General features: G+C 43.9%; 2 protein-coding genes and 1 long non-coding RNA gene across 15 annotated transcripts in view; 2 read left to right on the forward strand and 1 right to left on the reverse strand.

Annotated features, from left to right (window-relative positions):
* Positions 1-15,097, forward strand: part of Snupn (snurportin 1) — a 43,712-nt gene extending 28,615 nt beyond the window's left edge. For 5 of the 10 annotated variants that reach the window (XM_063265671.1, XM_063265667.1, XM_063265666.1 and 2 more), the window contains exons 7-10: positions 357-434; positions 2,802-2,882; positions 11,362-11,506; positions 14,180-15,097. In XM_063265671.1, coding sequence (XP_063121741.1) covers positions 357-434; positions 2,802-2,882; positions 11,362-11,506; positions 14,180-14,457 — 582 coding nt within the window. In that variant the 3' untranslated portion in view covers positions 14,458-15,097. Of the gene's footprint in view, positions 1-356; positions 435-2,801; positions 2,883-4,765; positions 5,323-6,538; positions 6,745-11,361; positions 13,434-14,179 lie in introns of those variants that run through there. The other 5 variants (XM_063265673.1, XM_039081666.2, NM_001004270.1 and 2 more) reach the window with 3 other exon arrangements.
* On the reverse strand, positions 13,120-20,620 carry LOC103693102 (uncharacterized). 2 transcript variants are annotated; one of them, XR_593930.4, is made up of 3 exons: positions 16,560-20,620; positions 15,126-15,223; positions 13,120-13,465 (listed from the first exon to the last, which is right to left on the reverse strand). It is a non-coding gene; the product is annotated as an uncharacterized LOC103693102 (long non-coding RNA). The 2 variants fall into 2 exon arrangements; XR_010054401.1 differs by lacking the exon at positions 16,560-20,620 and having other exon boundaries at positions 15,126-15,265.
* Positions 15,217-24,358, forward strand: part of Ptpn9 (protein tyrosine phosphatase, non-receptor type 9) — an 81,536-nt gene continuing 72,394 nt past the window's right edge. Inside the window, exon 1 of one of the 3 annotated variants that reach the window (XM_006243106.5) lies at positions 15,217-16,453. In XM_006243106.5, the coding sequence (XP_006243168.1) occupies positions 16,391-16,453 (63 nt within the window). In that variant the 5' untranslated portion in view covers positions 15,217-16,390. 3 annotated transcript variants of the gene reach the window in all.

Raw genomic sequence — 24,358 nt, forward strand, 5'->3', positions numbered from 1 at the left:
GAAGAACCGCTGCGTGGACTGAAGAACCTCTGCTCTCTGCTTTGCCAACACCTAGGACCAAATGTCTTGTGGCTGAGTCCTCTTCCCACAGCTCTCTTCTGGAGTGCAAACTGTGCAGGAAACGGCTGTGCCATTCTCACTGTGGCAGGGGCTGACTGGAACTGTTTCTGATAAACAATGCTGTTCATTTCACACACCTTTTAAAACCTTGAAAGACTTGATAAACTGTGGTTATAAATGGAAATGGAGAGAGCAACAGCAGGGCTTAGATCTTTAGAAGTCAGTGGTATTAGAATGAGAATAAAAGTTTGAAATGAACAATATTTTATCTTTTTACTCAACCTTTTCTGTGGCAGACTGATTTCCGATTCTACTGGATGAATTCAAAGTTACCAGAAGAAGAAGGACTTGGAGAGAAAACCAAGATTAATCCCGTAAGGCTGTTGTTACAGTTACAGAGTTCTTTTGTGTGATTGATTGTTTTTGAGACAAGGTTTCATAGGTCCAAGCTGATTTGAACCTGGCTATGTAGCTATGACTTCCTGATCTTCCTGCCTCAGCTTCTCAAGTGTTGAGATTACAAGCATGAACCACAATTCCTTTCCTTTCCTTTTTTTAAAGATTTATTTATTTTATATACATGACTACACAGTTGCTGTCTTCATGCACACCAGAAGAGGGCATTGGATCCCATTACAGATGGTTATGAGCCACTGTGTGATTGCTGGGAACTGAACTCAGAACCTCTAGACGATCAGTCAGTTTTCTTAACCACAGAGCAATCTTTCCAGCCAGCCCCCTTCTTTTCTTTCTTTTCTCTTTTCTTTTTTTTGGGGGGTTGGGTGGGGGGGGAAGTGTGTATATATTCCTGGCTGTCTTGGAACTCACTTTGTAGACCAGTCTCAAACTCACAGAGATCTGCCTGCCTCTGACTCCTGAGTGCTGGGGCTTAAGGTGTGCACCACCATGCCTAGCCCAAAATTATTTTATAATTTTATGTGTAAGGTGTTTCCCCCACCTATATGTCTTTACCACTTGAGTGCCTGGTGCCCATTGAGACCAGAAGGCATCAGATCTCCTCAGACTGGTTGGGAACCACCATGTGGATGCTAGGAATCAAAGCCAGGTCCTCTAGAAGAGCAGTGCTCTTAACCAGTGAGCCATCTCTCTAGCCCCAGAGCCACCACTCTTGATTGATGAGCTTATCCTTTGAGGCAGCATATTATCATTCTATAATGGTAAGTCAATGGGTTTAATAGTTATCCAGATTTGAACTTTGTGTGTGGGTTTAATAATTACTAGTGTAAGGACTGGAGGTGTGGCTCAGTGTACAGAACTTGTTTAGCATGTGTAAAGTCCTAGGTTCAGTCCCTAGCACCATTAAAAATAATAATGTAGTTATAAGGATAGTAGCCTTACTTACTGTTTTTCTTTATTTTCAAATGGCACTAGTAAGCTAGGAGAGCTGATACATACTTGTAATCATAACACATAGGAGACTGAGGAAGCAGGAGTTCCAAGACTGGTATTAGACTGGACAACATAGTAATAGAGTGGGAGCCCATCTCTAAAAGTAAAGGGTAATATCAACAGTTACTATAAGAAGCATGTATATGCCACAACTCCTCACAGCTTTATCCTTATGCTAAGACACTTAGTAAATGATGCTTGCTATAAAATGCCGTGCATGTGTGAGTGTGTGTAGCATAATTGAACCCAGAGCCTCATACATGTTTAGCACTGAGCTGTGTCTATGTGGTATGACAAAACTTTTCACGGGGAGACACTATACCCATCTAATCACCCCAGATAGGGAACCCATGGTAGACCAAAGTAAGATTTCACCAACATCCAACATGGTGAAGCAGTGGTTCTATTGGGGTTCCTAGAAGAAAATAGGTGAAGGGTTGCTTATAGCAGCAGAAATGATTCGAAGACAACTGCATCACCAAAGCCCACTCCAGCATGGGAAACAGCTCACAAGAGCTGGGAAATTGGAGTACCCATAAGTAGCTCAACAGGTTGGAGAATGTCCTTTCCAAGTGACCCTGGTCTAACCAGGTTTCAGGCAGCCAGGGTGGTTTCTGTTTCTTCCAGATAGCTGTCTGGTCCCAAAGCTGCCTTTGTAGCTTTGTTCTGAAAGGGATGTTCAGCCTTTATTGCTTACTTTCACAGAGCAGGGCTTAAGTAAATCTGGTCAACCTCAGGGACTTCCTGAAGCTATTTTGAGTTGTCCATCTTCCTGCATAAGGAGCTTCCCTGCAGGATGAATGGAATGTTTCAATCTTGAGGAAACTGTTATACAACAATCTATTAGCTTTTTTTTTTTTAAAAAGACAGGGTCTCTCTGCGTAATGCATGCTGGCCTGAGGCTTGCTAGTAAATCAGTGTAGCCCAGATCTCTGTGAGTAGTAACTGGGACTTGGGGAAATATATACTTCTGGGCTTTTCAGAGTCCTGGAAGTGGGGTCCAATAATTTTTTCCTATTCCTTACCTCTTTTTTTTTTTCCTTTCTCTTTTTTCTTTTTTTCGGAGCTGGGGACCGAACCCAGGGCCTTGCGCTTGCTAGGCAAGCGCTCTACCACTGAGCCTACCACTGAGCTAAATCCCCAACCCCTACCTCTTTTTTTTTAAAGACAGGGTTGATAGCTTAGGTTGACCTTGAAACATAAAATTGATATTCCCCTGACTCAGTTTCCTGAGTGCTGGGAAGGAAAACTTACTTGATAAAGCTTTTCAGTCACTGGAGCCAGTATCATTTGAAACATGTACTAACTCTTTGTTCTAATTTATATTTCAGTTTAAGTTTGTGGGGCTTAAGAATTTCCCGTGTACCCCTGAGAGCCTGTGCAAGGTGCTGTCTATGGATTTTCCTTTTGAGGTAATGAAACCATTGTTTAGTGCTCTGAGTGATTGTAGGATACAAGGAGACTTGTGTATATGCAGTCTTAAGGGAACCTCTGATTTTTCTGTCTTAGCATGAAAACAGAGCTAAAGATTAATTCTAAAGAGATGATGTAGCTGCTGCCCTCCAGGAGCCCCAGCTGTGCTTCTACTAAATAAGTCAGAACACCAGAATGTCATAGTCCCCAGCATCCCCTGAAAAGCTGAGGCTGAGAGAAGAGAAAGATTTCCTTTATCCCAGATCATCATTGTATGACTTGTTTGCCATAAGCACAAGAATCAGGCCCCTTGTTTGACTGCCATGGCTGGAGGTAACGTTAGGCACATAGGCACATGTTGCTGGCTGAACCTCTGGTTCTCTTTCGGTGGAAGCATAGTTCCTAGGATAACAGTGTTCACTAGTCAGTGGCACGCTGGGAGGCCTGACTCATTTATTTTGCCCCTATTTGTCATGTGTTAGCACTGACAATCTCCTGTTCCCAGGAACTCCTGGATCTGAGATAGTCTTTTATCATCCTCAGAACATCTCTCTTGATTTAACAAGCAAAGTTTTCTTTGCCCATCATCCCTTTTATAATTCTGCCTAGTCACAGTCAAGTTTCTGTTTGAAGATTATTTAATTTTGTAAAGGATAACAGCTTCCTGGATAAGGAAATGGCAAAGACTAAGTTGCTTCATTTCTGGGAGTCAATTAAGAAGGTGGTAAGAACACTGTCTTTATTTATAACCCTTACATCCCAGTGGCAAGAAATGCTTTTTAGGGGTGAGTCATTGAATCACAGAAGAGAAAGTATGGGCTGTAGGAGGTTTTCCCGTTTAGAAAAACTGAGTTTCCCAGAATATGGCTCCAAACAGTCTGGGTGCGGGGTGGGGGGGTGGGGGGGGTGGAGTAGGGGTGGGGGGGGTGGTAGGGTGGGGTAGTACAGGGGGGTGGGGTGGTGCAGGGGGGTGGTGCGGGGTGCAGAGGGAGGTGGTGCAGGGGGGTGGATTGGGGTGGGGAGGGGCTGAGGTGGGGAGGGGCTGGGGTGGGGTGGGGTGTGTATGTGTGTGTGTTAGGCAGCAACAGTAGCTTGGGAAGCAGGGCCTCTGAAAAGGACCATTCTGTTCCTGTGCTCAGTCTGCTGCCTTGGTGGGAATGTCCGTATCTCTTGGTTTTATCCCCTATAAGGAACTCAGCTTTGCTACTGAGACTTCAGGGTGGTATAAAGTGTCCAGAATGTGGTGTCAGAGGACAAGGACTCAGGTTGAATTCCTGCTTCATACTTTTGTCTTTATGTTGTGCTTAGAACTTTGTATGGTGAGAAACACCATTTCTTGAGTCCCCCTCTGCATGGGTAAGAAGGGAAATCAGTGAGTGGGAAAGCATCCTGTCACAGAGCAGTACGCATGTGTTGTTATGAAATCTTCTCCCCCAACCCCTCCTGTTGGATAAGGCTTCACTCTACAGCTCAGTCTGGTTGATCTTGAGATCTTACCTGCTTCAACCTGCAGAGTTCTGGGATTACAGGTGTATACCACCATTTCTAGCCCCAGCACTTTGTTTATTTGAAGAAACTGCATGTGAGATACAAGAAGTCTTTTTTCTACTGGTAGTGACTCAGAATAAAACAGGAAAAATTGGTTGGGCATGGTTGCACCTGCTTTAATCCCAGAAGGCAGAGGCTGGTGGATCTCTGTGATTTTAAGGCCAGTTTAATCTACATGGCAGGACAGATAGACAGGCTACATATTAAAGAGACCTTGCTTCCCACAGATCCAAGAAAAGAAAGAAAGAAAGTCCACAAGCTTCTATATAGCTGAATAGCTGTCCTAGAAATATGTGGCCCAGAGTCATTATGCTTCCTGATTTCTCTCCTATAGGTAGATGGACTGCTCTTCTACCACAAACAGACCCACTATAGCCCGGGGAGTACCCCTTTGGTGGGCTGGCTGCGCCCCTACATGGTGTCAGATATTCTAGGTGTAGCTGTTCCAGCTGGTCCTCTGACCACCAAGCCAGAATATGCTGGGCACCAGCTCCAACAGATTATTGAGCACAAGAGGAGTCAGGAGGACACAAAGGAGAAACTCACACACAAGGCTTCTGAGAATGGCCACTATGAGCTGGAGCACCTGTCTACTCCCAAGCTGAGGAGTCCTCCCCACAGCTCTGAGAGCCTCATGGACAGCTAAACTGGACAACCCATGAAAGACTGGGGCACAGGGCAGTGATGATAGCCATAGGTGACCTCACTTCAGAGCAGACTTCCCAAACCCATGCTGCCAAAAACAGGTTGCCCCCGTCTGGAACGTTGGCTCAGACTGTTGGGGGTGGGTCTCTTTCGGATGGAGTTGGAATCCAGAGAGATATGAATATCTCTTGATGTGTTAAGTATATCCTAGTCCACCTTGTAAATATATGTGATTCTTAAGAAAAAGTTTGCTTGTGATTATTCAGATTCAGAAAATTCCTCCACCTTCCCCAACTCCCTAGGATGCCTGTAGCATGACTGTTCAAATCTTGGCCCATTTCTCCCTTTTAGCATTCAAACATTCTGCTGGTTTCCAGTTGCTGCTATTGGTAATGCCATTTTTTGAAAGGTCTTACCAGGAACTGCAATTCTTGGTATTTGAATATGTTCCTTCTTCTGAGAAAACAAGTGTGATTTTTTCTACTGTTTAGACCTTTCCAGAGATAAAATGCTAATGGGGTTCATTTACTTTCCGAAATGTTAGAGCCCCTTTCAGGAGATAAACTTTGTGCTAGGCCTCTGAGATGTAGGTTATAGAGGCAGACAAGTCCTTGAGGCACCCCTCATTCATCGAGAAAAAAGCCCTACACTGTGTAGAGTGTGGTGAAGTGATTGCTTTAGTGCAGAAAGTGTCCAGAGCTTAGGGACAAAGGAAAAGCAGATTTCACAGAGGAGGATATAGCCGGGCTGAGCCCTGGGGAGGGACCTAGTATACTTTGCAAACCAGTAAGAAGGCAGGTCTTCAAAGAGTTACATAGTATGTAGGGGCACTTCCCTAGAGCAGGGTGGGATTTGTCCAGAATCAAGTATGTTCAACATGGTGTGGTATAAAATAAGAGTGGAGAGTTGGGGAGAGGATGCTGGAGGGCAGAGGGAGATTTTGTGAAAGGAAGTTAAGGAGAAGCCCTCGGGCAAGATGTATGAACCAAAGCTCTTCATCAGCAATGAAAGTAGAGATGTGTTTGAAGTCGACCAGTTAGTTTTCACTGTGTTCAGAAAGTGAGCCTATGGACCTATGGCCCCAGTCTGCAGCCAACACTGACTTCCACATTCCTAGTGTTGGGTTCAGAGGGGAGGCAGAGAAAACTCACATCAGGTAGGAAAGCTTAATTTTCTGAGCACTCTTGGGAGGCACCCAGTTCAGGATCTGATTGAACATTATGGGTTAAACAAGGGAGTACTTGTTGGAGACTGGACCGTATCCAGGGCACCTGGCCTCAAGGTCCTTGATTCATTCTCTTAAACATTTGACCCAGAGCTCAGAGTGATAGGGGGTGGGGAAGCGGGGGGCAGAGGAGTGGGGCAGCTGCACATAATTAGGGCCTAATAGACACTTGGTTATGCATTTTTGCAACTTATGCACCTTGGTTTACGTAACAGCAATTTCTGTATTTTTTACCAGTTAACAGACAATTAAGAAAACATTTGGAGGTCTGGAGAGTTAAAGAGTACTAGCTGCTCTTCCAGAGGTCCTGAGTTCAGTTCCCAGCAAACCACACAGTGACTCACAACTGATGATGTGATCTGATCTGATGCCCTTTTCTGGTATGCAGGTGTATATGTAGATAGAGCACTCATACATAAATAAATAAAAATCTTAAAAGAAAACATTTGGAGAAATGGGATCCTTCCTAGGCCTGGGATCATGAACTTGTCCTTGAGATGCCTGCATCAGGCAGATGTCTGGACTCAGAAAACTGTTTACAACAAAAGCTGTTCAGCTATATAGGGAAGCCCTCAGCTACCTTAGGGCCACGGACCTTGAATTTGGTTTCTCCCTATGATTAAATGGAGTCTGAAAACGAAATGGTAGTATCTAGAATAAATTTCTTTGACTTGTGGCCAACACCAGGATTGCTCTTACTGGACAAACTGACATCATTGTTCCCTTCAACAGAAATAGTGTCCTGTGAAGAAACTTTCAAGGGAATCCAGGGCAGGTCTTAGGACTTCAGTGGTCCTTTTGAGTTAATTAGTTCTGAAGAGAAATCTGGCCAGAAGTAGTGGGTAAGCAGAGCCTGATGCCACAGACCAGTGCATCCGGTGGAACTTCCTCAAGTATATGCTCTTTTCGGCATATGATGCTTTGATCAGGCAGGGAGAACCCTGCATTTACTCTCACCCAGTTATAGAGCCCACTAGCTACAGATACAGGCATTTGCCTACAGAAGGTCTTTCTAGTAGTAGGGTCAGGTTTGCAATATGAATATAGTAGTGTTCCTTGTGTTCAGGAATATGTAGAAACATTAGACATTTAGTTTCTGCAAGCTGCCCTTGAACTTGCATTTCAGCCCAGGCAAAGCCTTGAATTTTCAATCCACTCTCAGCCTCCCAACTAGCTGGGATTGTATGCCTTGGCCAGCAGGCCCTGACTTTTAGCAGCCAGCATTATCCAATCTGGGGACTGTGCATGTCAGTGTCATGCATGGCCTGGTTTAGTAATAAGTCCCTAGTTTAGAAATAAACTTGACAAGGCCTGGTTTCAAGTAAACCTGGGCTTTGGGTATAGTGACTTATGTTTATTATCCCAGTACTTAGGAAGCTGACACAGGAGGATTGCCATGCTTTTGAGGCCAACCAGGGCTATAGTGTGAGACACTATCTGAAAAATAAATAAGTAAAACCCAAAATAAACCTGTAAGGATTACTTCCTCAAACCACCCACTCTGGAGACAGATTCATGGAGAAGTCAAAACATGTATCGACTAAATTTAACAACAAACAAAATTTTATATTGTCGAAATAAATATTTCCTAATATCTTTAACCGAGGTACTGGTATTATTGGTCATACATAATAGTATGTCTCCCAGCCATACTTTTTTGGGAATTATGGAACCACTTGCCCCTTACTTATGTTTCTCTAGGTGATTTGAATTTGCCATAGATTTTTAAGAACAAGTACTATAGGGCTGGAGAGATGGCTCAGCGGTTGAGAGCACTGACTGCTCTTCCAGGGGTCCTGAGTTCAATTCCCAGCAACCACATGGTGGCTCACAACCATCTTAAATGAGATCCAATGCCTTCTGGTGTGTCTGAACACAGCTACAGTGTACTCATATATAATAAATAAATAAATCTTAAAAAATAAGCTTGACTTAAAAAAAACAACTACTATAAATTTAGTTATATGAATTTGATTAAAAGGAGAGATTTTCAATATTGATATAAGTGGCCTACACTATGACCGGAGGCCATGGTGATGTCCAAGTCTGTGCTGCCACCAAGAATTGTGTCTGGGTCCATGGTCCTGCTACAGCTAAGGTCTATGCTGATGACTGGCCCATGTTAACATATAAAGGCCATACAGCCTGTGCTACAGCCTGAAGCCATGTTGATGTGAGTGGCCTGTGCTGCTGCCAAGGGCTATGATAGTTAGTATCCATGGTCTGTGGCCTGTGGAAGATGCTGGGTTGACGTCTATGGTCTGTACTGCCACAGGAGACCAAGCTGAGGTCAGTGGCATCTGCTGACACTGAGACCACGTGGAAGCCATGGTCCATGCTTCTGAAGGACAAGGGAGCTACTTTTGCCAGCCATATATTGATGACTATAGATTCAGTTGAGAAAGAAGGAAATGGAAGGCTTATGTGACAACCCCTACCCCACCCCACAAAGTTATAGCCTAGCCAGAAAGTTATCAAAGAGAACTTTTAAACATTGTGATAAGGATGCTGGAGTGTAGCTCTCCACACTGATGGCTTCTTGTGGATGGGGAAGGACTTGGTTTTCTTTAAGGGGTGGGCCACTGGGAGATGGGCCATGCTCCAGTGAGTATATGGGCAACACAAATTGGACTTGGTGTGTATGTATGTGTGTGTGTGTCCCAATGGTGGGGAGAAGACTTGGGAGAGTGGGAAGTGGGTGTGCTTGGGGTTCATGGTGTGAAATTCCTAAATCAATAAAAGTATGAGAGAGAGAGAGAGAGAGAGAGAGAGAGAGAGAGAGAGAGAGAGAGAGAGGTTGTGTGTGAGTGTGTGTGCTATGCCACTGACCTCACCTTGGCCTTGGCCTATGGTGGAATGCACACCTGTCATCCCAGCATTTGGAAAGAAGAAGAGAAAGGAAAATTAGGAACTCACAGTCCGCCTGGACTTCATGCTTGCCTCTGCCGGGATTGAAGGCATATACCACTATGCCAGGCTCAACTTTGAAATTTTAGTTAGTCCTATGTCTACTTCTGAACTCTGCTACAAGGTTTCATACAGTGCTGAGAATCAAGATCTAACTCTGGGCTACTGCATGCTAGACAAGCACTCTACCAACACCCTTCTTTTTTGGATGGAGGATGAGAGTCAAACTTGGGTTCAACCTGTATTGTGTCTACAGATGTGCGCCAGCATGTTTGGCACTGGTGACTTTTGTGTGTGCATGTGCGTGCGTGCGCACATGTGCATACATAAGCATACATCTGGAGGTCAGAGGTCAATGGTGGGTATCTTCCTTAATTTGTCTCCACTTTCTGTTTTAGATGACTGAGTCTATATTGGTAATATAGGTCTTCTATATATGTGTGTATATGTGTGTTGCCATATATGTGTATACATACACACATAAAAAATCTTTTGTAAAATGAAATTTATTATTTTATCCTTTATAGTATTATGGTGAGATTAGACGATAAATAAAAATTATTTAATTTTTTAGGTTTGTTCTTTCTTTTTGAACCCTTGGCTGGTCTACAACTCACCATGTGTACCAGAATATCCTTGAATTCACAAAGATCTGCCTGCCTTTGCCTCCTGAATGTTGGGAATCAAAGACCTATGCTATCACAACCAGCTGAAAATAATGTAGGACAGTGTCTATGGGAGATATGGTAAAAATACAATGTCAGTTTATTCCAGTGTATGTACAGTGTGACTTGTCACTAAGTTACTGCTGGTCATTCTGTCGCCCCCAGGTTTTTCCTCATCAGTCCATCTGTAGTCTGAGATCTGTAGGAGCAGGATAGTCATACCATGCTTGATTGTGTTAGCCCAAGACTGAAGCTGGGCCAGCTTTAGTGGCATACACCCTTCACCTTTGATCCCAGCACCTCAGAGTCACGGGGAGGTGGATCTTTGTGAGCTCAAGGCCCAGTTGGGTATACATAGAGAGTTCTAGGCTACTTAGAGCTCTACATATGGAGACCTTGTCTCAAAAAAAGATGGTATTTTGGGGCCAGTGAGATACAGGGCTGCCATCAAACCCAACAACCTGAGTTCCACCCCTAGGACTTACATGTCGACTAGAAGAACTGGCTCTTGAAAGTGTCCTTTCTCATGCATGGTGTGTACAGGCATGTATGACACATACACACATGTTAGATAAATGTAATTTTAAAAAAATCTAAAATCAACCAGACAAAAACAGATGGTAGTTAACTGCATGTGGTCACACACACATAAACACATATAATCCCAGCATTGTAGACATGGAGGACGGATCAGGAGTTCAAGGTCATTCTCAGCTAGATAGGGAGTTCTCAACTATAGGAGGCCCATCTCACAAGGACAATAACAACACAACCAAAAACAGGCCCCAGAAAAAGACTATCTAGTTCAAAACAAACCTAGGGGAACATGGCAACCTATGCCTGCAATCCTAGCACTTAGGTAGCCAAGCAGGAGAATTGCCTTGAATTCCAGCCAGCCTGGGCTAAAGAGTGAGGCCCCCAAAAGAAACCAAACCCAAGCCAGATGGGCATTTGGATTCTGGTCCTTCTAAGAATTTTCTCTAAGAGCAAAGTTAGCCAACTAGGAGCTTTGCACTTAGTTTCTGTGTCTCATTCATTTCCAAACATTGGGTTGAGCTTATGATCAGCAACAATTCTAGCACACTTCCTTTATTTGTCTGTATGTCTGCACACACATTTGCATCTTAGAAATACCCACAAGCTTTTTTCGTTCAGTTAAACGGCATCCTTTATTATTTTTCCTTACCACATTGGTAGACTGAGTTATAAAGCTTGGGTTCAAGTTTCATCTCAGCAGGAATTTTGTGGGTAGCTACATCGCTGACTGCAGGTGTTCCAGGATCACTGAGCAGAAGTGTCAAAGTTGTAGTATGTGGAAACAGTCTGTCTTTCTGTGTCCAGTGGTTTGTAGCATTCTGGCACTGCCATCTCTTTCTTCTTTGGTTTATGTGGTGTTATTGAAATGATACGAGTTGATCATTCATCTACTGACAACTTGCCTCATTTATTCGCTGCTACATTAAATGGCAGATTCTTGACATTTTATAGATCTGCGTTTTATGGATCTGTGCACTCTCTGGCACTAAAGGGTCCTCCGAATTTGGCTTACATCACAGTGGACTGATGGATAGAAGACCCTTAGAATGCTGGATTCGATGGAGTGTGTCTGTGATCCCAGCATCAGGACTTAAAGGTAGTTGTGCATCAATAGCTACAAAGTAAGTCTGAGGCCAATCTGGGTTATATGAGACCCCATCTCAAAAAATCAAAACCAAAATCAGTACAGGCTGGACGCCTTGGCAGATACTGGTAACCTCAGCACTTGGTAACCTCAGCACTGACATGACTACAGGTTTGTTAGTGCTGCCCTACTCTTCCTAGGGAGTTCCAGGTCAGCCAGGGCTACAGAGGGAGACTGTCAAAAATGAAAACAATAAAGATCTTTCAACCTGGTGTGGCTGTGCACGCCTTTAATCCCAGCACTCAGGGGGCCAGCCTGGTCTATAGAGTTCCATGATAACCAGGACTAGAGAGAAAAAAGCTGTCTCAAACCAAAAACAAACAAACAAACAAAAAAGAAAGAAAAAGAACTTTACTTAAAGCAGGAAACCATTGTAATCTCATGATATTCATACAAGTTTTACCATTACTGCTAATGTTTCGATTATAAATTAATTGGTTGTTAAAGAGGAATCTGTAGGAAAATGAATTTTTTTTTTTTTTAAGCACCACCTCAATAGGGAATGTCCTTAGATCCCACAGTGGCTTACCCAAGAAACATGTCCTCTCCTATTACCTGCAGAACTTTTGGCTGGAGGGCTGCAGGACCAAATCACTGGATTCTAAATTCTGGTTTAATCTGTTTTCAGCACTGCAGTCTGCTTGTTGCTTGTCACTCACAAAGTGAGTCAGAGTTCCAGCCACACACTCTGGCAGCAGGGGAGGGTTATTTCTTTGTCTCATACTGGCACTCGGGAGCCGGAGCCTCCATTAGTCCATGGTCTTGGCTGCCTCCGAGTGTCCTGTCATTTCTTATTCTGTTTGGTTTTGCTGTCTCTTCCCAATTCCTCAACTGAGTTCCAGAGAACTTACCTTATTAGGGAGGAAACACGTATTTGTTTAAATGACTTTTATTTAATTATATTTTGGAGACAGGGTTTCACTTTGTAACCCTGGCTGCCCTGGGCTGTACAGACTAGGTAGGATTCAAACTCAAGAGATCCACCTGCCTCACTTTGCCTCCTGATTGCTGGAATTAAAGGTATGTACCACTAATGCCCAGCCCAAATGACTATTTAAATATACATAAGTAAACCTATACTGAACCAAGACAGTGGTTGCCCTTCAAAGCAGAAGTGACTGGGAGGGAACAAAATAGGACTTTGGTCCCCCATCCCCACCCCCACCACCAACCCCACCGCCAGAGCTGAGAACCAAACCCAGGGCCTTGCGCTTGCTAGGCAAGCACTCTACCACTGAGACAAATCCCCAACCCCAGGACTTTGTTACTGTCTTTGTTTATTGCTGTGAAGAGACACCATAGCTAAGGCAACTCTTAGAAAGGTGGCGACTGAGCTGAGATTCTACATCTTGATTCAAAGGCAGCAGCAGGAGACTGCTACACCAGGCATGGTGGGAGCATATATATAAGACCCCAAAGCCTGCTCCTTCCTCCAGTGACTCACTTCCTCCAACAAGGCCACACCTACTCTGGCAAGGCCATATCTAATATTGTCGCTCCCTATGGGCTACACATGAGTCCATGTGGGCCGTAGTATACAAGTCATTAGAGTTAAGATGGGAAAATTTTATTTTTTAAGATTTTATTTATATAGTTCATTGGCTTTTTGAGACAGGGTTTTCCTGTGTAGCCTATCTGTTCAGGAGCTTGTCCTGTAGACCAGGCTGTTCTGCCTTCCAAGTGCTGGGATCAAAGGTGTGGGCTACTACTACCCAGCTTAAGGTTTTATTTATGTTTATGTCTGCATAAGAAGAAGTTAGAAGAGGGTGTTGGATCTTCCGGAGCTGGAGTTTTCCATGGTGAGAACTGTCTGGAGTGGTTGCTCGGAACGAAGTCTATCAGAGAGCAGCAAGCACTCTGAGTCATTCTCTCCAGTTCCAAGCTCTAGATCTTGATTTGCTGGCTTCATGACTATTCAGTTTATAAAAATAAAAAAGAAAAAACTCATGTGGCTGTATACGTCTGTTTTCACCTTTTCTGTGTATAAATTATACATTAATTTGAAAAGGAAGCAGGATGTATTAAAGTCTTTTCAGCCCTGCTTCCCAGACTCCCAGTTTGCCTCTGAAGAGAAAACCAGTTACATTTCCTGTCTATTCTTCCAAGCGCTTCTATGTATAAATGCGCTGATAAATGGATACTTTTAAAAATATTAATGGCAGCATGTTGTGCATGCAGTGAGAATTTTGGTTTCTTTAAAAATCCAGTTATGTTAGGTGATGTTTGTGTTTTAATCCAGGTACAGCTGATAACTATGATTTGTCTCATGCTCTAGGAGGAGCGTGACTTAGGCAGCTGTAGATAGCTGTTTGGAATTATGGGGACTTTTGCTGGTTGCTGGTTGGGATACTCTGCCAATGGAGATTGAGCTTGCCCTAGGAACTATGCTCCTAATCAACAGGAAGTAGTCTAAAGAGTTCTACAGCACCTTTCCCTCTAACCTTCCTCCCCTACCTAGTGTTGGGGGGTTGGAAAGGACTAGGATGGAGAAGGGTAGTAGACATAAGACCCCAATAAACTGAAAGAGACCCCAACAGACTGAAAAGTATGACTACATATGTGTACTAGTTGAGTCTTGCATTTGTAAAAAGTTTTATCTTTATTCTTTTCTTTTCTTTTTTTCAGAGCTGGGGACCGAACCCAGGGCCTTGCGCTTGCTAGGCAAGTGCTCTACCACTGAGCTAAATCCCCAACCCCTTATCTTTATTTTTAATGTGCATGGGTGTTCCCCCCACCCCATGTATGTTTACACATCACATGCTCCTTCAGGGCCCAGAAGAGGGTGTTGGATCCCCTGGGACTGGAGTTCCCTAAGGTTCTATGCTACTATATGCATATTAGAATTGAACCCAGATGCTCTTCTAGGTCAGCCAGTATTCTTAATCACTGATCCATCACTCTAGCCCCTGAGTGTTATTTTACTTCCTGATACATCTTCCACCGTCTTATACTGTCTTATTTTAACTCCAGTGCATAGTGCAGTGCCTGGCAAGTAAATATACTTGTTACAGACTGTCTTCCAGTTCTAATACTGAAACCAACTCCTGAGTAGGTTCCTGAGTTCAACCTAGAGTTCATCCACTGGTGGCAAAAGACAAACTGACATAGCTGAGGAGCCAGAAGGGATAGGCATGCCTTTAATTCCATCACTCAAGAAGCAGATCTCTGTAAGTTCAAGGCCAGCCTGGTCTACGTGATTAATTATATATATAATTAATTTTTTAATGAAATGCAGTTGCATCCTACCGTTGTTGGATGTGCTGGAGTCCTAGTTACCAGAATCACTTGATCCCAATAGGTCAAAATCAACCTGAGTAAAGAGGGAGGTCAGGTTCCATCCTGTTTTTAAAAAAGTTCTCCAAGGGCTGGAGAGATGGCTCAGCGGTTAAGAGCCCTGACTGCTTCCAGAGGTCCTGAGTTCAATTCCCAGCAACCCCATGGTGGCTCACAACCATCTGTAATGAGATCTGATGCCCTCTTCTGGTGTGTCTGAAGACAGCTACAGTGTACTTACATATAATAAATAAATCTTAAAAGAAAAAAGTTCTCCAAGACGAGCATCAAAACTTACAGCATTTCTTTCCTCTGGTTCTTTCTCGGCTTCAGTCCTGGGAGACTAGCTGTGGCACTCCGGTTTGTTGAGATCCTTCTGGGATACTTAACTTTGGTCTAAAATAATGAAAAAAAATCACAGTAGGCCCTACCCTGCTTTCACAGTGTCCCTGAGAGATCCAAACTCTGCTGCCTTTACGCTAGAGTAAGATCAAGAGTTTGCAAAGGCTGTGGGCTTCCTGAATGAATTCTGATACAGGATGTCTCTCTCTCTCTTTTTTTCTTGTACCGGATTTAAATTAGCTACAATGATGCTGGGACTACAGGCTACATTCATTGCGCTAAGAAACCTGGCTCTTGCTTATCTGTCAAATCCTAGGCATCTGATCATCTTGGACCTCACAGGCAACCTTTAAGACACTACCATGAATAGGTGGAAGCTGCCCATGAATGCCAGGAAGAGCGCCGGTCCTCGCACAATTTGGGATTCTTTTAACTCACAGTCGCGTCTTCCTCCTGCTCCCGTAGGGGAGTTGCCTCTCAGCCCCCGCAGCCCCTCCCCCGCCGCTCCGCTCAGCCTCCCCTCCTCCCAGCTCCTCTCTGTCTCCCCCTCTCGGACAGCGTCCCGGTTCGGCCCGGCCCTCCCCGGCGCCTGTTTGTGAATGAGATGCTCAGTTTCTCAATGGAGCCGCGGGGGGCTCGGGCGGACTCGGCGCAGGCCGCAGCGCTGGCCCTGAGCCGGGAGGGGGACGCCTTTTCCTCGCTCGCTCGCGCCCGCCCTCCCTGTCGCCGCCTCGGCTTTTGAGGAACTGGGCCGCGAGGCCACCGAGCAGGTCGCAGGGCCCGCATCCCCGAGGACGCCCGGGCTGGGCGGTCTCGAGGCGCCGGCGAGCTCTGCCCCGGAGTGAAGCGGCTCGGAAGGCCGACGGCCTCACGCCAGGCGCCTTCGCGGTGGGCTGTAAAAGTTGTGGATTCCTTAAAAAAAAAGAAAAAAGCAAACAGACCGGGAGCTGCTGTTAGTTTCTCGCCCGCACTTTCTCCTCCTCAGGAGAGGAGGGGTGCTGTGAGGAAAGGAGTGAAGCAAATAGGCATTTCCTCTCCGCGGGAAGCGACAGCCGGTTCTCCGCGGCCAGCAGGAGCGGCGTTGGCAGCCGCCGCGGGCGCCGGGCGCTCGCACCATGCGCGAGCCGGCCGAGAGCTACTGAGGCGCCGGGCCGCAGAAGCGGAGCGCGAGTGTAGCGGGCTTGGGCGCTCGCCCACCAGACCTGCCTCGGCGGCGGCGGGATGGAGCCGGCGACCGCGCCCCGGCCGGACATGGCGCCGGAGCTGACCCCCGAGGAGGAGCAGGTAAGCGCCGCCGCAGCGGTGGGTGTGTCCGAGTCTCCGAGGCCTAGGCCGGCCTCTGTTAGCCCCGCTGTTCCCCTCGCTCCTGGCCCTCAGCGCTCTTGCTCACATTTCAGGCCTGCGGGCTGGCCTCCCCGGGCCGGAGACCGCGCCCCAGGCCGTCGCCCGCCCATCCCGGCAGCCGTGGGACCCCTGGCTTGGAGCTTCTTTGCCTGGAGACTTCCGGGGGTGGGGGGAGGGCTCCGTGCCGCTCCATTTCAATGAATATTAAAGTTCCTCGAACTGGGTTAGGCTCCCCACTGGATAATTGCAGGACAGCTTGCCCCAGGCCCTTCTACTCTTAGGACGCTTTTGCATTTTCTTTTCCTTGAGGGTCAGTTGTTTTCAAGGGCAAGGAAAGCCAATTGGGGGAGGATTCTTAGGTGGTTGTCTCCGTTCTCAAGCAGAGGGGAGGTAACGCTGGTAAAATAGGTGCCCCACATTCTCAAAGGAGCCCTTCAGGCTTTCAGACTGCTGTGACGGGCCTACTTGGACAGATCCTGAAAGATCTGTCCCCCTTTTAGCTCCGTAAGTCCCTGGCCTTGACCTCCCTATTTTGAATTCCCAGGCTAAGCTCTTCCCCTTGTCCCCATTTCCCTGCCCCCACCTCATCTGACAATCTCCATCTTTCTGAAGCCCACATTGGAGTTCCATTGTCCCTTTTTAAAGCTCGTGACCTTAAATTCCCCAAAAGGAGTAGCTTGCGTTATCATTTGAGGGGTTTCAGTAAAGGAGAAGCCTAGCACTCTTGTAACTTTCCACCCCCATATTCCAGCTGTGGAAACACGGACTAGATGAGATTAAGAACCCTACGGGTTGGGCTCTTGCTCTCCTTGGCACTGCTCTTATCCAAACGTAGGTTGTGCTTAAATATGGCCATAATCTGGTTGTACCTTAAAAAGATAAAATAAATGAAAGAGGAAAAGGTGAGGCGTGTTGGTAATAACCCATTTCACACTCTCTTGCCTTTGTTCAGAGGCCTACATTTGCTAGCGCAATCGGTTGGGAAGACAGTCTATTTTGACAAACTAACATTCGTTTAATTTTTTTTAAAGACCCTTTTTTATGGTTTATTTTTATTTTATTTGCATTGGTGTTTTTGCCTGCATATATGTCTGTGTGAGGGTGTCAAGTCACTTGGAACTGGATTATGGATAGCAGTGAGCTGCCATGTCAGTGCTCAGAATTGAACCCAGGTCCTCTGAAAGAGTAGCCAGTGCTCTCTCCAGCCCCAAGACCTGATTTTTAAAAAAGTCCTTGACTTTTCTTTTGTGGAAATGGAAATGGTGTTTTTGTTTGTTTGTGTTTGGCTCTAGATTATACTCTTATTAATTTTAGATAAACTCAGAATGGGTAAAAAATTTTAAAAGTACCATTTAAAAAATAATTACAAATAGTGGTAATATCTTGGGAACTGCAACAGGGTGTTTTCAAAATTCTAGTGAGACAGTGCAAGCAGGTAGCCAAGGAGCTCTGCCAGGACTGGGAAATGCCTCAGAACTAATATGTTAGATCGATTTTTCATTTTTTTAAATTTTTTGAGTTTAGCTAGACCAAGCTGGCCTCGAACTTACAAAGATCCGCCTGCCTCTGTCTCCTGAGTGCTGGGACTAGAAGTGTGTGCCGCTGACACCACTGCCATCACACCACAGGTTGATTTATTTTTACTTATTTATTGCTCATCAAGTGACTTCTTTTTAGCACATTATTTCCTTTCATTCCATTCCTCAAATGGTCTTAAGATGAGTATTTTTCTATTGCACAGTACATATACCACTTTATATTAAGTGGTGTACGTGTCAATTGCACAGTATATATACCACTTTATAGTGCCCCCTCTTCTCTTCAGTTCTGAGGATTGAATCCAGGACCAAATTGCCAGTGTTCAGAGCAATTTTTATTTACATTTTCTTTCACCTACGCGATTACAGGCTCATCGAGAGTGGGGCCTTGTCCTTCGTCTTTATAACACCTGCAAGTACATAATAATGAGGGCTAAAAATACTGTGTAGTGGGCTTGAGAGATGGCCCAGTGGTTAAGAGCACTGTCTGCTCTTCTAGAGGTCCTGAGTTCAAATCCCAGAAACCACATGGTGGCTCACAACCATCTGTAATGGGATCTGATGCCCTCTTCTGGTGTGTCTGAAGACAGCTACAGTGTACTCACATATATAGAATAAATTAAATTAAAAAATATTATGTAGTCACACAGGATATTCAGGAAAGGCTGAAAATTTAATATCCTTTTTGATATTTTCTTGCCATTCTTGATTTTAGAAAAAGAAAAAGATCTTTTTTTTTTTTTTTTTTTTAACAGTAAAAGCATTGTTTATCTTTAGGAAACCCAGAGACAGCCATTTTTTTTTTCATTTTATTCTTTAATGATCTTAATTGGCTTTATTATTGATTTTAGAATCAGACAAGTCATAAAATAAAGCAAATGTCCCTCTGAGGCGAGAAGAGTTTGGTTTGGTATTAAAGTGGAAGAAAGAAGAACCAAGAGCTAACAGTGGGTTGATCTTGTCAAGTTAACTGGTTTTTGTTTTTTGGTTTTAGTGTTTTGAGACAAGCTCTCACTCTGTCTTCCTATTAGATTTTGAAGTTATTATTAGATTTGTTTTAAAGGGACTTTTTCTGTCTTATTTCCCCATGAGGTCCATTGGATTTGAAGTGTCAAGGCCTCACCAAGGTGTTGTGTGCACAAACCCCTGTAGCCCCAGCGCTAAGCGGAAGAGGCAAGATCAAGAGCTCGACATCATCCCCAGCTCCCTTAGCGAAGTGTTTTGAATATTTTATTTTTATTTTTAATTTTGTGTATGCATGTGCACATGAGTGTAGTTGTCCACAGAGTTCAGAAGAGGACATTGAATCCCCTGGAATTACAGAAGGTTGTGAACTGCATGATGTACATGCTGGGAAGTGAACTTGGGTCTTCTGGAAGAGCAGTATATACTCTACAGCACTGAGCCATCTCTCTAACCTCTAGGTAGTGATTGAGGCTAACCAGATTTATACGAGACACTCTTCAGAGCCTGGTGGCCCATACCTTTAAGCCAAAAAGTAAATAATTAAAGTAAGGACATGCAATCCTCAGAACCAGTGTATAATTACCAGACTTGGTATATAAGAATACTCTGATGTGGCCAGCTATAGTGGTACACACCTTTGATCCCAGCACTCAGGAAGCAGAGGCCTAGGCACAGGCACAGGCACATGGATCTTTTGTGAGTTTGAGGCCAGCCTGTTCTACACAGCACATTCCAGGATAGTGAGGGCTGCACAGAGAAACCCTATCTTGAAAAAAGAAAAAAGAAAAGGAATGTGTAATCCACAGAATTAGTATTGTAACTGGAGGTTTCTTTCTCTACCCTGTAAAAGAACAAATAGAAATTAAATAACTATGACCTAGGAAAAAACCCCAACCAAACAAAAACAAACTCTCAATTATGTCTGATTTCCAATGCCAGACTTTCTAGTCATTCCAAAATGTTGAAATACAAATATAATAGTTTCTTATTTTAGTTCAATAAAACATGAGGTTTTCAAATTTATTTATTTATGTAGCCTTGCCTGGTGTGGAACTTGATGTGTAGAGCAGACTGGCCTTAATATCACAGAGATCCCCCTGCTTATTCCTTCCATGTACTAGGATTAAAGACATGTACCACTATGCTTAGCTATCAGAGTATTCTTGAATGTTGGGATTATAGGCTTGCTCCACTATACTGAGCATAAAAGGTCTTCCCTCCTCCTCCTCCTCCTCCTCCTCCTCCTCCCCTCCCCCTCCCCCTCCTCCTCCCCCTCCTCTTCTTCCTCCTCCCCCCCCTCCTCCTCCTCCTCTTCTTCTTTTTGTTATTTTGTTTTGTTTGTGTGAGACAGGGTTTCTTTCTCTGTAGCCCTGGCAGTCCTGGAACTTGCTCTGAACACTAGACTGGCCTTGAATTCAGAGATCCCTAGCTTCTGCTTCCAGAGTGTTGTGATTAAAGGTGTGAGCCAACACATTGGCTATAAAAGGTATTCCTAAGGCCAGTCTTGGTGGCACTGGGGAGGCAGAGTTGGAAGATCTCTGAGTGACAGCCAGGGCAACATAATGAAATCATGTTCCAAAAAGAAAGGATTTTAAAAAAAGAAAAAGAAAATTGTTAGGTTAGTTGGTTCTTATTTTTTATGTCTATTTATTTACTTATTTTTTTGTGGAAAGGGGTAGAACCCAGAGCCTTTTATGTTTGAGGCAGACACTGTACTGTCGAGCTGTTCTTTGTCATGGACCCCCATTCTGTAATCAAATAAGAGATTATACTGGACTAGCATATATTCAAAGGGTGGGTTAATCTTTTGGAAATGTTTCAACTGCTTTATAGCTATCTGAGGACTACTCTTTCCTGAAGATTAAGTATGTCCTTCTGTAGTCCTGCCAATCAAAATTTTGGACACTTTGTTGCTCTTATTCCTTGTATAAAATGTATCATTTGTATAAAATGTATCATCAGGCTTTCTTAAGTATTTCTTGAATTTGTGAGCTTTAGGCTGTCACTCTAACATCACAATCATCCTTGTCTAGATTACTGTCTTATCCTAATAAGAGTTTATTGTAAAAAATTTTTAATATATGTATGTGTATGTGTATGGGTGCACATGTGTTATGGCAGAAAGGAGGAGGTCAGAGGAAGACAGCTTTCAGGAATTGGTTTTCTTCTTCCACTAGGTATGCTCTAATGATTGTACTGAGGTGGTCAGGCTTGGTGGCAAGCATATTTACCTGTTGAGCTGTCTCTCTGGCCTCCAACAAGAAATGGCATTCGTTTCCTATCTGATCTGACTACATTTGAGAAGCTAGAGTCAGATTGCAAATCTGGTTATATCTTCGCTTCAGCCTGCCTGTCTTCCAAATAGGAGTGCCAGGAATAGATATTATATTTTTTTTCTTTAGGTGGTTCTGGTGAATGAATCCATGGTCTTGTGTGGGAAAGTCATGCATTGTTAATCTTCCTTTTAAGAGTTTTTCCTTTTTCTTCAGATTTTGTACAGCCTATGGCCTTAGCTACTTCTCACACTTTACTTCTCTTATGTTTTTGTTTATGTGTATGTTTATATGCTGTGTGTATACATGTACTCTCAGAGGTTAGAAGAAGGAGTCAGAGACTATGGGACTGGAGTTATGGGTGGTAATGAGCTGTTCAGTGTAGATGCTGGGAACTTAACTCAGGTCTTCTTCAAGAGCAGAAAGCTTTGTTGAATGCTGAGCCATCTCTTTGGCCCTTCACACTGTTTCTACCTCAGGTATAACACTTTCTATTCTTGTTGTGTTTCCTCCTGCTACAGAGTTTACAGGCAGCTTTCTGCTTCTGGAAACTCCTCTCCTTGACCTCATTGCTTTAACCTTTCAGTTTTTACTTGCGTGTGGAAGATAGTCTTAAGTTAAACCCCTTTACGGCTCTTTCCTACCTTTCAGTCCTTTGTGTTGTTTATAGTGACTTTGCACTTCTCCGATTTCATGACTATAAACCTCACAGAAACATTTTGCTTTTCTCACCACCTTATGAAAATTGTCTAGCAAGATGAGAACTTAATGGTCAGGAAGAACCACACCTCCTCCATCAAGGCACAATTCCTAATTCTTCCTAAAAGGTTCCAACAACTGAAAATCAGTGTTCAGATATTTGCCCCTTTGTGGGCCATTATCATTCAAACCACGACACCATCCATGTTCTTTGAGACAAGGATTGTTGCTAGCTTGGAGCTCTTCAATTAGACTCGACTAGATGGCTTGTAAGCCCCTTGGGTTTTCTTGTCTCAGACAGGGCTGACAGTTTTACATGTATTCTCTAAGGATGAAACTCAGGCCTTGTGCTTGTAAGGCAGGCACTTTACCAACCAAGCCATCATCCTAGCCCCACTGCCCCCACTTTCTTTTTGATTTTTTGCAATGAGGCTTCCTGTGGTCCAGTCTGGCTCTAAGTGGATGACCTTGAACTTCTGATATTCCTGCTCACCTCCACATCCTCAGTACCAAGATTGTAGTGGTGAATCACCTTGTCTGATTTTATAGGATGCTGGTGGTCAAACCCAGGGCTTTATGCATGCTAGGTAAACACTAACTAAGCTACATCCCCTGACTATTAATTGGATTCATTTATCTTTTAAAGATTTAACTTTACATTTTTTATTAAATTTATTCATTTTATTTTGTGTGTGAATGTTTTATCTGTATCTATGTGCACCTTGTACATGCTTTTGTCTGTAGAGGTCAGAAGAACGCATCAGATCCCTTGGAACTGGAAGTATGGATAGTTGTTCAACACCATATGGGTGTCTAGAAATCTAACCTGGGTCTTACGAAAGAGTAGCCAGTACTCTTCTTTTTTTTTTTTTTTTTTGGTTCTTTTTTTTTCCGGAGCTGGGACCCAACCCAGGGCCTTGCGCTTGCTAGGCAAGCGCTCTACCACTGAGCTAAATCCCCAACTCCGAGTAGCCAGTAAGTACTCTTAACCCCTGAGCCATCTCTCCCACTCCATTACTTGCGCGCGCGCGAGTGTGTGTGTGTGTGTGTGTGTGTGTGTGCATGCACATGTGTTAGGAGAGGAATCAGAACACCCTGGAGATGGAGTTACAGGCGGTGGTGAGCTGTCCAAAGTGGGTTCTGGGACCTGAACTTCTTCAGGAGCAGTATCTGCTCTTGATCACCAAGCCATTTCTCCAACCCTTTCATCTTTAATTTCTCAAATTTTGTTAAATTTTTTGAAAATAATCATTACAGTCGAGTGGTGCACAGGCCTGTAATTTCAGCGCTTGGGAGAAAGAGGCAGCAGATGGATCAGAAATTCATCTTTAACCTTAACTATACATCAAATTTGAAGATAAGCTGACACTGTCTCAAAAAACTAAAAATGAAAGCCATGAATATTTTGTCGTTCTATTATCCTTTTTAGACATGTGTTGACTTGATGTAAATTCTCATTTGCAATTATGGTATTTCTTGCCTTCATTTAATTTTGTTATTTGTTTTAAATCTTACTTTGTGTGTGTTTTGTATTATGTGTGTATTCTGTGTTCCTTACTCTGTCCCATTGCGTTGGAGACAGGACCACTTGGCAGCAAACTGCAGAGGACAGGCTAATGGCCTCTGAACTTCTGAGGCTTCTCCTGTCTCTGCCTTCACTGATGCACTTGCCTCTGTGTCTGGCTTTTATGTAAGTCTGGGAATCCAAACTTAGGTTGTCAGGCTTGATGGTGAGTGCTTTCAATCTTCTTAACACTCTTTGTTATTCTCTGTTTGCTGCCTTAAAGGTGGAATTCTAGGTCTTGTGTAGGCTAGGCCAACACTCCAGCTAAACTACTTCTCTGCCTCTAGTTCTTGTGTTCATTTTTTCGGTTCTTTTTTTTTTTTTTTTTTTTTTCCGGAGCTGGGGACCGAACCCAGGGCCTTCTGCTTCCTAGGCAAGCGCTCTACCACTGAGCTAAATCCCCAACCCCTTTGTGTTCATTTTTTCAGTTCCTTAATAACTAGAGCCTACAGTGAGCTCAGTTATAGGAAAAACATCTTTAAAAAGTTTATGTGAACAACAGCAAAATAATAAAAGTAATTGTTGCTGAGCTTTTGCTTTGAGTCAAACTCTTCTTGAATCTCTGCTTGATGTTAGCTGAACGACAGAAACGCCATGGATGCTTTCACACTTAATCCGAGTGAAAACCGGAATTAAATCTTTTCATTTTGCAAACAAAATTCAGAGTGAAAGAGGACAATTGCCCAAGATCACTTACCAAGCAAATGATGAAGTATAATTTCTATCCATGTCTGTGTTATCTTGTCTCCATTGTTACTGTTTATTCTATTTAACTTCATTATTTCTCATGAAGCAAGTGGCTAGT

This window comes from Rattus norvegicus, chromosome 8 (assembly GCF_036323735.1).
Source record: "Rattus norvegicus strain BN/NHsdMcwi chromosome 8, GRCr8, whole genome shotgun sequence".
NCBI classification, from domain to species: domain Eukaryota; kingdom Metazoa; phylum Chordata; class Mammalia; order Rodentia; family Muridae; genus Rattus; species Rattus norvegicus.